Raw genomic sequence first — 13,943 nt, 5'->3', positions numbered from 1 at the left:
TTCGGCGATCGAACACACAGGAGGCAAGTAGGGATTTCACCGCGGCAGTCCCGAACAGCCTGACTGAGCTGCTGGGATGCTTTCAGTTTCACGTCAGACACAGCGGTCAACTTTTATCGTCGCGTCTAAAGGGTTAATACCGGGCATCACCGCAGCCGGTAATATCCGATATTAGCCTCGGGTCCCAGCCGTTGAGGGCCGATGGGACCGACCTGATATGACGCGGGGTCACCCCGGGAGCCGACACAGGACGTAAATATACATCCTGCGCCGTTAAGGAGTTAAAAAACTCACCTTATCAGTAGTTCTACAAAATATAAAAGTTTTTTTCGTAATGACAGTGCTTCTTTAAGGTACCCCATCCTGGGCAATCCATCTTTCCATCCAGGTCTAGAGGTCTATTTCAGAAACGGCATAAAGCCTCCAAATTTAGGGTCGTTCGCTTGATCAACAATGCCAACTGGAAACCCATGCCTGGGCTAGTTAGGGTAGGGTCACATGACATGGATCCACCGGTGACTTGACCCTTAGTGTGCCTCCAGCTGTTCCCCCCTGCTCGCAACAGCAATATGCCGCTCCCAGCAGTCACACAGGGTGAATCGCTGTGCGACTGCTCGGGGGGAACAGCAGGAGGGGGGGAAACAAATGGAGGTGACCCTACCCTTAAAAAGTCTGACGATACTTGGGTGACAGCACTTATCTCCCTTCTCCTATCTCTTATACTTCCCAGCATATAGCCTTTAAAAAAGCAATATGTGCCTCTCAGGGATGTCTCCTTTATATTCTTACATCTGTCTAGACTATCAAATTATCTTGTCAACTGGAATGGAAACTTGATGTTCCGCTCAAGCCCGAACAAAGAACTTGCCTCTATATTCTCTCCCGTAAATCCTCTGTGTCTGGCAGGATTTAGGAGGCTGGTGTTAAACTACTTTCTTGATGGTACAAGGTCATCTCTTGTCACCTCAGTCTCCAATTTGTAGGAGCTATGATAGAGACTTAGACAGTTCATTACATATTTTTTTGGCCATTTTTTGTATGGAGGTCTAGCACATAACATACAATTTCGATGAATTTCCTCTTCCATTGTTACCAGGATTATTGGCCCTTTGAAACGCATCGCCTATGTATGTCTTCCTACTGTAAACTGGTAATCCGTCACTTAGTAAATACAGTCAGATCCGGGACCCGATCTATGTGGAGGCAAGTGAAGCAGGTGGTGCAAATTGCAGATTGCACAGCTTCATTGAAAGGTTCTCACAACACCAGACGTTCTGGGCTTTTTGCATTGCGTTTCAGAATTCTTCATTAGGTCTTGCAGCTCCCTGGCAGCCAGTAATCATGTGATCGCTGGGAAGGAAGGAAAAAGCATCATGGCTGTTTCATGCACAGTATACATGGCACTCATTAAGGGCTTAGTATACAGTGAATGGAAAAAGTAGGAATGACAATAAGCTGTCTCTCTGGAGAGTCCAGCAGCCTCAGACAGCCAACTGTCCCCTTTCCCGCAACCGCACAATTTGCATGCAGCTGCAGATTCTGCAAGGAAATTCAGAAACTTCCTTGCGGAGTCACACGTGGACTTGTTTGACATTTTTAGTCAACCTGCCAAACCAACAAACAAATAAATTCAAGGGTGGGCATTCACTTTAAAGGGAATCTTCCGGACACTGCTGAACAGCTGTTAGGGTATTAAAGCCAACTACATCTTTCTTGGAGCTGATGTGTCCAGGAGGTGGAGCCAAGATGCTCAAGTGCCACAGCCTGGCACACCTCCTTGTTTGCCTACACCTTCCAGCCTCTCCTTGACTAATGTACAGAGTTCTATCCATCAGCTATTCAACAGTGTCCGTGGCTCAGAGCCCGGCATGGGACCATTTTCTTAATCCCACGTGCTCCTGACCATTGCAGCCTACTCCTACAAGGTGTGTGTCCAATCCCGGCTGCTCCCACAAACATTTCTCACAACTTTTACAGATAGCTCCCCCTGTGCCATTTCATTATCCACTTGTGCCATCTTATCACCCCCTGGACATTTCATTACCCACTTGTGCCATTTCATCAGCCTTCTGTGGCATTTCAGAGGTTTGCGGGACTGTGGGGGATTTTGCAGGACCCGTGACCGCCCACTCCTGCCCACTCAAGACAAAAAACTGCCCGCTCCTTCAAGTTTTATATCGGGTTTTGTAGGACCCGCGGGATCCCAATCCCATTGCAGTCCTCGACCATGGTTCCTAGCGGGAAATACAGCTGACAGATTCCCTTTAAACGGGTACTCCGCCCCTAGACATCTTACCCCTGATCCTTTGGATAGGGGATAAGATGTCTGCTCCCCCGATCTCCATGCAGCACCCAGCGTTCGTTTAGAGCGTCGGGTGCAGCGCCGGAAGCTCGTGACATCACGGCCATGCCCCCTCAATGCAAGTCTATGGGAGGGGGCGTGACATCCGTCACGCCCCCTCCCATAGACTTGCATTGAGAGGGCATGGCCATGACATCACGAGCCTCCACCCCGCATTGCCAGTCATGCTGCAGGGAGCGAAGTTCTCTCCGCACACCGGATGTCTGGGGTGCCGCAGCCAAGATTGCGGGGTTCCTTTGGATAGGGGATAAAATGTCTAGGGGCGGAGTACCCCTTTAAGGTTGAATATAAGAAGACTTAATGGACATGTTTCTTTTTTCAGCCGTAGTAACTATGTATGTACTTTCAACGTAACCATAAATTAGAATAAATATAACAAACAGACAAGGTAAAAGTGCATGAAAAAGCTGAATTTATTAGATATAGAAAATATAGAGGCCTCGAAAGGTAGCACAAGGAGAATTATCATCTGGTTACGCTAATACAGGCGCTACATTTGGCATCAGAAACTCTGTCAATCAACTCAGCATATGATACTCGTGATGCTTTTTGCAAGGTCGGCATGTGCAGCCTATGGTCCTCCACCTGCTGCAGAACCTCATTTTATGTTAGACATACTCCATCTGGATCACTGGGATATCTGTGCTGAGTTTGGAGACAGGTTTAGATTAGTATGAGGACTGATGGACCTTCTCCCGCGACGACACCACCCTTCCGTCAACGCTATCCTCAATAATGGTGCGGATTTGACGGACGGTTTGAGGGGCTGTAATTGTGGAAAGATGTGTTAGTGAAAAATTGGGAATAAAATTTGCTTTAAAGGGGTACTCCACTGGAAAACATTTTATTTACCGTAATTTTTTTTTGTTAATTACTTCTATTTAAAAATCTTAATCCTTCCAGTACTTACCTGCTGTATGCTCCACAGGAAGTTCTTCTCCTTTCTGTCTGACCACAGTGCTCTCTACTGACACCTCTGTCCATGTCAGGAACTGTCCAGAGCAGGAGAGGTTTGCTATGGGGATTTGCTCCTACTCTGGACAGTTCCTGACATGGACAGATGGTGTCAGCAGAGAGCACTGTGGTCAGACAGAAAGGAGAAGAACTTCCTGTGGAGCATACAGCAGGTAAGTACTGGAAGGATTAAGATTTTTAAATAGAAGTCATTTACAAAACTGTTTAACTTTTTGGCACCAGTTGATTTGAAAAAAAAAATGTTTTACAGTGGAGTACCCCTTTAATCAATCTTAGACAGTCATCTAAATAAGTCGGTTTTAAAATGTGCCCAAACACACACCTACTTATGCACTGTTTTTGTATGTCCTTGTGCGTATTATACATGCATTATGAGAAATAGCTATGCAGTGGATTCATGTATTTTTTTTTTCACCATGAATTGTGCCAAGCAACATAATAGAATAATATATAATAAAATACATAATAATATTTATTAATATATAATATGTATAATAATTATGATAGAATGTATCCTACTGAAAGGTATGGTAACTCTTTAAAGCACATTTATGGTTAAGGCCTCTGTTATTTGCAAAAAGTGCCCATTTTTGGATACAATAGTCAAATACCATTCTATGTTTAAACCCGAATTAATAAAATTTTAATAAAAAAAAAAAAGAGAATACAATGTACTTACATTCTTTGTATGAAAAGCTGTTGTTAAAAAAAAAAAAGAAAAAAGAGAGAATGAATAGTGAACCTCTGTATTTTGCACCATGTCAGATTGGCAGCACATAACAAGGCCTGAAGGGTTTCCATACGTAACAATGGGATGATTCAAGTCTGAGGAAAGTATGTACCCTCAAAAGAGAATGTTGACTTAGGCATTAGATCAAGTAAGTGATGAACAAGTTCCCTGACTAGTATGTGAGAGAAGACTTAGCACACCAAACTTACCGTATATACTTGAGTATTAGCTGAACCTAATATAAGCCGAGGCCCCTAATTTCACCCTAAAAACCCTGGAAAACCTATTGACTCGAATATAAGCCTAGGGTGGGAAACACATCATTCCCCCCCCCCCCCCCCCCCCGTCATCATGCCGCCCTCCTCTGTCATCATCCCGACTCCCACTGTCATCATCCAGACCCCTCCCCCTCATCCCTCCTGTCATCATCCAGACCCCCCTCATCCCCCCATCATACAGATCCCCCTTGCCGACCCTATAATTATCCAGACCCCCCCTGTCATCACCCAGACCCCCCCTCTCTTGTTCTCCACTCACCTCCCCAGTTTCAGCTCTGTCGGTCCTTCCCTAGCAGCCAACCAATGTTGCTGCAGGGACCGTCCGACTTCCAGTGGGGAGGTTGAGCCGGTTCGGGCCATCCATCTTTACCGAGAGGCCCTCTTCTCCGCTGGGGGCTGGCCCCGGACTAGTGACAATGATGCTGTATGCTCCACAGGAAGTTATTTTCTTTTTTTTTTTTCTGTCTAACCACAGTGCTCTCTGCTGACACCTCTGTCCATGTCAGGAACTGTCCAGAGCAGGAGAGGTTTGCTATGGGGACAGTTCCTGACATGGACAGACGTGTCAGCAGAGAGCACTGTGGTCAGACAGAAAATAAACTTAAAAACAAAAGATCTTCCTGTGGAGCATACAGTAACTGATAAGTACTGGAAGGATTAAGATTTTTTTAAATAGAAGTAATTTACAAATCTGTTTAACTTTCTGGCACCAGTTGATTTAAAAAAAAATTATAATGTTTTCCACCGGAGTACCCCTTTAAGTTTGGTGTGCTAAGTCTTCTCTCACATACTATTACGGATTGGGACTCCTACTTCAGCACCCACATTTCTGAGAGAGTGATGTATTCTTGACATAGTTCCCTGACTATTTTTTCAGTGCTCAGAAATCATACCATGAGCCCTGTCAGGGGGGACCTAATAATCCCACCTCTACATAAAATGAATAGTAAATAAGTAATGGCGACAGCTGCCAATGATCAGCCAAGGAGCCTATAGAGGTAACGAACCGAAAAAGGCTTTGGAACCATTGGAATTTCATCATGGGATCCCACATTATACTGATGTTATCACCAGTCTCTTTTACGGTCCATGGGGGAGATTTAACAAAACCTGTCCAGAGGAAAAGTTTCTGAGTTGCCAATAGCAACCAATCAGATCGCTTCTTTCATTTTTGAAAAGGCCTCTGAGAAATGAAAGAAGCGATCTGATTGGTTGCTATGGGCAACTGGACAACGTTTACTCTTCACAGGTTTTGATAAATCTCCCCTCATATGGTTACATTTTCACTTACCTGGCATCTTCACCATCCAGGAGACGTCTGTAGGTTGCGATTTCTTGTTCCAGACGGGTCTTCACGTCCATGAGGATTTTGTACTCGTAGCTCTGGCGTTCCATATCTGAGCGTAACTCTCCGAGCTGAGCTTCCACACTGCCGATGAGCTCCTGGAGCTGAGAGAGCTGCATGCAGTAGCGTCCTTCTGTCTCCGCCAAGGTGCCTTCCAGTGCCGCTTTCTATGGTAGAGAGAAGTGATTAGGATATTTAGTAAATAGGCCTTTCACCCTAGACAAAAGCTGATTTTGCCGCCCCTTGACCCCGCACATTGGCTCTGCCCTTTGACACTCCCCACCTTACTTCTGGGGTAACACACTGTAACAAATCTCCTCCTCATGTAATCTCCTTACTACAGGGGTGACACACTGTAACAAACCTCCTCCTCATGTAATCTCCTTACTACTGGGGTGACACACTGTAACAAACCTCCTCCTCATGTAATCTCCTTACTACTGGGGTGACACACTGTAACAAACCTCCTCCTCATGTAATCTCCTTACTACTGGGGTGACACACTGTAACAAACCTCCTCCTCATGTAATCTCCTTACTACTGGGGTGACACACTGTAATAAACCTCCTCCTCATGTAATCTCCTTACTACTGGGGGGACACACTGTAACAAACCTCCTCCTCATGTAATCTCCTTACTACTGGGGTGACACACTGTAACAAACCTCTTCCTCATGTAATCTGCTTATTACTGGGGGGACACACTGAAACAAACCTCCTCCTCATGTAAACACCTTACTACTGGGGTGACACACTGTAATAAACCTCCTCCTCATGTAATCACCTTACTACTGGGGGGACACACTGTAACAAACCTCCTCCTCATGTAATCTCCTTACTACTGGGGTGACACACTGTAACAAACCTCTTCCTCATGTAATCTCCTTATTACTGGGGGGACACACTGAAACAAACCTCCTCCTCATGTAAACACCTTACTACTGGGGTGAGACACTTTAACAAACCTCCTCCTCGTGTAAACACCTTACTACTGGTGTGACACACTGTAACAAACCTCCTCCTCATGTAATCTCCTTACTACTGGGGTGACACACTGTAACAAACCTCCTCATGTAATCTCCTTATTATTGGGGTGACACACTGTAACAAACCCCCTCCTCATGTAATCTCCTTACTACTGGGGTGACACACTGAAACAAACCTCCTCCTCATGTAAACAACTTACTACTGGGGGGGCGGGGTTTAACTGGATGGGCGGGTGCTTCGAATGCTGGCTAATTTTATTGCTGTGGGCAGAGTGGCGCCCCCGTCAAGTGTTCGCTCTAGGCGGCTGCCTATTTTGCTTACCGGCCCTGCTAGTAAATGTCATTGGTAGCAGATCTCATGAATAAGGAAGCGGATCTCACCATGCTCAGTTGTGTCTGAAGTTCGATCTCTAGGCTTTGGAGGGTGCGTTTAAGGTCGGTTATTTCGGTTTTGCTGGACTGGATCTGTTCACTGTGACTTGCAACTTCTCTGCTCAGTTCCTCTGTCTGTGACACAAAAATGGGATATTGAATGACGGATGGTTATGGTTTTTTATAACACTACTATTTTTTAGGAACATCGTGAAATAACTTTTTGTTTTTGCTCACCTGCTTGAAGTACCAGGCCTCAACTTCCTTACGGTTCTTCTCAGCCATGGCTTCATATTGTTCTCTCATGTCAGCGATAATCTTAGATAGGTCAACAGCCGGGGCAGCATCCATCTCTACATTCACTTGGCCACCAATTTGTCCACGGAAAGAATTCATTTCCTAAGCAACCAAATATGTGTTTTGATCTTTATCGTTTTGATTTAATCCTGAATAAAATGTTATCTCCTGCTCTACAAGATGACCAGCCTTACCTCCTCATGGTTCTTCTTCAGGTAGGCCAACTCTTCCTTCAAGCTCTCAATCTGGATCTCCAGATCTGATCTGGTGAGGGTCAGTTCATCCAGGACCCTGCGTAGTCCGTTGATGTCACCCTCAACATTCATACGCATGGACAGTTCGGTTTCATACCTGAAAAGAGGCAAATAAAAGTATAATACGTTTTCTGAAGAAAGCATACTACAGATATATGGCTTAAAGGGGCTGTCTACTTTAGATGATTTTTTATTTCTTAGAAGGGTCCCTTGACAATGAAAAAAAATCTTAAGCCTTCTAGTACTTATCAGCTGCTGTATACTACAGAGGAATTTGTGAAGCTCTTTCCAGCCTGACTACAGTGCTCTCTACTGACACCTCTGTCCATGTCAGGAACTGTCCAGAGCAGAAGAGGTTTTCTATAGGGATATTATTCTAATCTGGACAGTTCCTGACATGGACAGAGGTGTCAGCAGAGAGCACTGTGGTCAGACAGAAAAGAGCAACACAACTTCCTCTGGAGCATACAGCAGCTGATAAGTACTGGAAGGATTAAGATTTTTTAATAGAAGTAATTTACAAATCTGTTTAACTTTCAGGCACCAGTTGATTTGAAAACATTTGTTTTCTACTTGTTTCCACTGGAGTTCCCCTTTAAATTTAACTGCAGCATCCCCACAGTTGAAATTAATCATTACACAATTCCCATTTAAAGGGGTACTCTCCTAAAGGGGATAAGATGTCTGATCGCGAGGGTCCCGCCACTAGGGACCCCTGCGATCTCAGCTGCGGCACCCCAGATATCCGGTGCACGGAGTATGGATGACTGGTGATGCAGGGCGGAGGCTTGTGACGTCGCGGTCACGCCACGTTCGTGATGCCACGACCACGCCCCCTCAATGCAAGTCCATGGGAGAGGGCGTGACAGCCGCTACGTCCCCCTCCCATAGACTTGCATTGAGGGGGCGTGGCCGTGACATCACGAGCCTCCGACACTGCACCTGACGCTCTAAACGAACACCAGGTTCAGTAGGGAGATCGCGGGGGTCCCCAGCGGCGGGACCCCCAAAATCAGACATTTTATCCCCTATTCTTTGGATAGGGGATAAGATGTCTAGGGGCGGAGTACCCCTTTAAGTCAATGTATTGTCTGTATATTGTCTGCAAGGCAGAACAGGTCCTCCAGAGTGAGAGACGCTCTTTCTTCCTGCTCTACACTCAGAGGAGGAACCTGAACAGAGGACCATCCTCAATTAATTCTGAATTACTTAATAGGGTGCATAAAAATGCTTTATCTTAACAACCAATTTTTAAATAATTTTCATTGAAATATAAAGTTATTGTCCTTGTGATGATGAGTTATGATTCTTGATGGGTCTTATGGTGACGAAGAGGTAAAATTGACCAGAAAGTAACATTTCTTATACTGTATACCCATGTCACATGTTACAGCCAAGAAGCACATCTTACTTGGTTCTGAAGTCATCAGCGGCCAACTTGGCGTTATCAATCTGCAGCAGAATGCTGGCATTGTCCATGGTGGCAGTCAGGATCTAAGAGGTCAAAAAATATATTCTAGTTATGATCTACAAGAAGTTACAACATTAAAACAGGGACCAACATGGTAACAGGGGCCCATTAGGTTAGGGGGCCTACTACCACCTGAAAAAGCAACTTTATACCGTCTAGTAGATAGTTTGTTATGGACTAAGCTTATGGACATGATGGCTCAATCTATTGGGGGAGCACAGGGCCCATATAATGTTTTCGTACAGGTCTATCATACTAGGTCGGAGGACATTCGAGACCTCTTTTGTGTTACTCAAGATTAATAATTTGCTAATGAAACGTGAAGCAAAAGTCAAAGAAAAGAATGTGTTAATATAGATTCATGTGAAAATTCTTTAACAATAGAATATTATTTAGTAGAAGGTGTCATATTTGGCACCTGTGTGGTATATCCATTACACTATGGGAACATTGTGCAGAGTCAAAGGCCAATTCGAGGAGGCCAAAGCCCTTCATCTATTATCCTACAGACAAAAGGTCCAAGTTTGTATCATCGTCCTATGTGAATTTCTTCAGATACTAAAAAAGTTGGCTTTGTATGAAATTGTTCATATGAAACTATGTCATGAATCCCATAGGAGGAAAAAAAAACTGATGAGTGATCATTTCTATAAGGTTCTACAGAATAAATTGGCGCCATAGTGATGTCATTGTTGTGAAACTGCAGGTCTGAATAAAGTTATCTCAATGAAACCTTCATTTCAACCTGACACCAGCTCTCAGTATAATTTAATATGAATTAAATGAATGACTAGGTATCACTGGTGTTTAACTCGTAGTCATACATGCATCTTATTGGTGACGTCATTGATATGTGGTAATGATTGGCAAATGGTACGGGAAGATAGTTGTGCAATGTGATATGTTACACAATCAGAAAGAACCTGGTGATGGCACCGTAAAGGAGAAGTCTTCTGTCTGCTACAGTACTTGATGGACATATGTCTTTTTTCGACCGTACTAACATAGAGCCAGTAATAGTTATTGTTGGGTGTATATATATATATATATATATATATATATATATATATATATAAAACCCATCAGATGTATTGGGATTCCATCTGATATTCCAAGAATAGATGGATATTCATACAGACAAAACCATCTTTCATGTATGGATACAAGTCATTCTAGAAGACTCCAGATGAATATATTTCAAATGCATTCACACATCTAACAGAAGTTTTACTTACCTTGTTGCGAAGATCTTCAATGATTTTGTAATATTGGCTGTAGTCACGGTCTGGTTTTGGTGCTTGTTTCTCATACCATTCACGAATCTTAATCTCCAACTCAGAATTGGACTTCTCCAGGGAGCGTACTTTGTCCAAGTATGAGGCCAGACGGTCATTCAGGTTTTGCATAGTCTCCTTTTCACCTCCTGCTAAAAGACCCTCTCCGCTACCATGTCCACCTCCATAGCCAAAAGAGTAGTTAGATGAATAGCCACCACCCATACCACTTGCTAGGCCACCGTATCCACCACCGAAGCCACTTCCAAAACCCCCACTTCCAAAACCACTACTTCCATGACCACTAGCCCCAGATGAAACCATCCTAGAGGTGGAAATTGAGATATTTTTGCCACCACTGCCTCCATGGATGCTGGGTGCCCTGTAACTACCTACAGATAATCTGCTTGACCCACCACCATGGCCTCCTAATCCCATTCCAGATGAGGATCCTGAGGATGAAGTGGTCTGTCTGATGCTGTATGTGGACATGGTGTAATTGTGTAACCTGTCTTTCTATGTGCTACCTGTGATGGTTGGTAAATGTAGGAATCTAGAGTTTCCATCCATCTCTTTATACAAAAGGATGTGGGTGTGACTTTCACATGAGGATCGGTCCTGCAGCAGAGTCATCAGCTTTGATTTGCGTGCCAACAAGAGGGATTCATCATTACCTCATTGGTCTGGGAGAATTACCTGTGCGCGTTTCATCATATCACCCCCCTCCCCCTCTTCCTTCTCCTCTTCCCTTAAACCTCCTTACACAAAGTGCTTTCACTCATCCAGGAGGAGGTATTGTATGTGTGTACGGCGTTAGTTCCTAAAACAAAAGCTCTGATTCACATTGAGTCAGGGAGGCTCCCGGCCCCAAGGCTATGCTTTTGACATTCTGTTACCATAACCTGGTAAGAAATATGGTGGCCCCTCCCAAATCTGGAAAGTTTAGGAAATAAACTGAAATTGGAGTTGGTGTTGTTGCAGACAACAATTCAAGACTCCATATTTTTATACTGTTAACCCTTTAGTTGAATATCAGCAGTGTGGGAAGGTGAAAGGCACGGTGGTTGATGGGCAATATATGTCACCAAGGCTCCTGGCCTTAGTAAAGTAAGAGACAGTATATATTCAGTGTCTGTGCTGCGATGCAGACTGACACTATGGCCGTGGTATGGCTGGAAGTCCAATCCGGGACGGCTCTAACTGGGAATGATCAAGTGTAGGGTGGGGGTCATTCCCCACAATCCAGGCCATCTTTTGTTGGCCTTAAAGCTAGGCTGCCTCACCAGCTGAGGGGGATTTGCTAGTTGCAGCTCACACTGCCAGAGAGAGCTGAGCGTGGAGTTCTTCCCTGAGAGTTTGGAAGCTGGTCAGCAGACTGCCTGGAGGCTTGGAAAAGACTTGCTTGATGCCACATGGCATGGACTCAGGTGTGAACAAACACCTAAGGAATACAGGTGGACTTTTGTTACGTTTTCCTTTGTTCTTCATTTAAAGACTGTTTCCTGTTTGCCAAGTGTGAATAAAACACTGAACTTTAAGTTGAAAAGTACTGTTTCCTTGCCTATATATTGCAATCGTACCTATCTGCAAGAGCGAGTCATCACATTTGGTGGAGGATGCGGGCAACGCAATGAGGTCAACGATTGAGTTACAGCACGCTGTTGCTAAGAACTGAGCCTGGGATAACCCATTAGAGTTGTTGCTAGGGGCAACGATCCTGCCGACAAGTGACTGACAGTACAGCGGGAGTGTTTTCTCCAAAGAGTCAAGGCAAAGCAGTGTCGTCAAAATGGAGGCGGTTATAAAAGCACTCATGGAGGCCAACTTGCAACAGCGGGAGACCAACAAGACCCAGCAGGAGTCCACCAAGCAACAGCAGGAGTTCAACAGGCAACAGCAGGAGTCCCACAAACATCAACAGGAGACCAACCAGCTGCTGTTACAGCACATAATGGGGCTACAAACCACAGACAGATGGCCTGGTAGAAAGGTTTAACCAAACAATAAAAATATGTTAAAGCGAGTGGTGGCTAGAGATGGAAAAAATTGGGATCTTTTGCTGCCCTATCTCATGTTCGCAGTGTGAGAAGTGCCCCAGGCTTCAACTGGGTTCTCGTCCTTTGAACTGCTATACGGCAGACATCCACGTGGTCTGTTAGACATAGCTAAAGAGGCGTGGGAACAACAGCCCACACCACACAAAAGTTTAGTTGAGTATGTCATTCAGCAGTAATGGATGGAAACAGTGTTGCCCTTGGTTAGGGAACATATGGAGGAACTCAGAGCAGAGTTTATAATTGACAGGCTCGGGTTCGGAATTTTAACCCGGGAGATCGGGTTTTGGTTCTGGAACCAATGGTCGACAGTAAATTTCTGGCTAGGTGGCAGGGTCCCTACGAAGTGATCGAAAAGTTAGGGGAGGTGACGTACAGGGTACATCAGCCCGGGTGAAGGAAGCCCGAGCAAGTGTATGATGTAAACTTGTTGAAACCTTGGAAAGATAGGGAGACTAGTGTGGATGACAGCTCCTGGTCAGGTTTGTTAGGGGTGGAGTTTCCCGTCCCTCAGTCTGGTGCCAGGGAAGCAGTTGCCATAGTGAAAATTGCTGACAGCCTTTCCTCTGCACAGACTCAGGAGGCCAGGAAGTTCGTCAGTAGGAACACCGATGTGTTCTCAGATCTTCCTGGAGGTACTTCTGTCATCCGCCATGACATTGTCACTGAACCTCAGGTAAAAGTACGGTTGAAACCATACCGGGTACCTGAGTTGCGGCAACAAGTTATCTCGGAAGAAGTACAGCAGATGTTAAAACTTGATGTCATCGAGGAGTCAAAGAGTGAGTGGGCCAGTCCCATAGTCTTAATACCCAAGCCAGACGGTACGTTGCGATTCTGTAATGATTCCCGCAAACTTAATGAGGCATCCAAGTTTGATGCCTATCCCATGCCCCGAGTTGATGAGCTTATTGAAAGGCTAGGACAGGCTCTGTATTTTTCTGTTTTGGACCTCACAAAAGGGTTCTGGCAGGTGCCCTTGATGCATGCTGCAAAAAAGAAAACAGCCTTTGTCACACCAGAAGGTTTATTTCAGTACAAGGTGTTACCCTTTGGTTTACATGGCACTCCCGCTACGTTTCAAAGGCTAATGGATATTGTACTTCGGCCACATCGTCGGTATGCCTCAGCTTATCTGGACGATATCATCATCCACAGTACAGACTGGGAAAATCACCTTCCAAAAGTACAGGCAGTGGTAGACTCCCTTAGGAAGGCCAGGTTAACTGCTAACCCCATAAAATGTGCCATAGGGTTGGAAGAGACCGAATACCTGGGGTATGTCATTGGGCGTAGAGTTGTCGAACCCCAGGTAAACAAAATAGAGGCCATCCGGAATTGGCCCCGACCGGTCACTGACCGACAGGGGAAGTCATTTCTAGGAATGGTGGGTTACTGTATGAGATTCATCCCCCATTTTGCTACGGTGGCTGCGCCCTAAACAAACCTCCTGAAGGGATGCAAGTCCGTAAGGAGGGATTTTGTGGTACAGACGGATGCCTCTGAGGTAGTTCTCGGTGCTGTACTCTCCCAGAAATTCAACGGG

General features: G+C 45.0%; 1 protein-coding gene across 8 annotated transcripts in view; it reads right to left on the bottom strand.

The window, feature by feature from the left end:
* Positions 1–2,762: 2,762 nt before the first annotated feature.
* The window catches only part of LOC130296323 (keratin, type I cytoskeletal 17-like), a 100,410-nt gene continuing 89,229 nt past the window's right edge, over positions 2,763–13,943 (bottom strand). For 6 of the 8 annotated variants that reach the window (XM_056547732.1, XM_056547734.1, XM_056547729.1 and 3 more), the window contains 7 exons: positions 9,010–9,092; positions 7,539–7,695; positions 7,285–7,446; positions 7,057–7,182; positions 5,637–5,857; positions 4,017–4,033; positions 2,763–3,128 (listed from right to left, as the gene is read on the bottom strand). In XM_056547732.1, the coding sequence (XP_056403707.1) occupies positions 3,031–3,128; positions 4,017–4,033; positions 5,637–5,857; positions 7,057–7,182; positions 7,285–7,446; positions 7,539–7,695; positions 9,010–9,077 (849 nt within the window). In that variant the 5' untranslated portion in view covers positions 9,078–9,092 and the 3' untranslated portion in view covers positions 2,763–3,030. Of the gene's footprint in view, positions 3,129–4,016; positions 4,034–5,636; positions 5,858–7,056; positions 7,183–7,284; positions 7,447–7,538; positions 7,696–9,009; positions 9,093–10,304; positions 10,986–13,943 lie in introns of those variants that run through there. The other 2 variants (XM_056547726.1, XM_056547727.1) reach the window with 2 other exon arrangements.

Source organism: Hyla sarda, chromosome 12 (assembly GCF_029499605.1).
Source record: "Hyla sarda isolate aHylSar1 chromosome 12, aHylSar1.hap1, whole genome shotgun sequence".
NCBI lineage: Eukaryota > Metazoa > Chordata > Amphibia > Anura > Hylidae > Hyla > Hyla sarda.
This window is presented reverse-complemented; position numbering and strand designations above follow the sequence as displayed.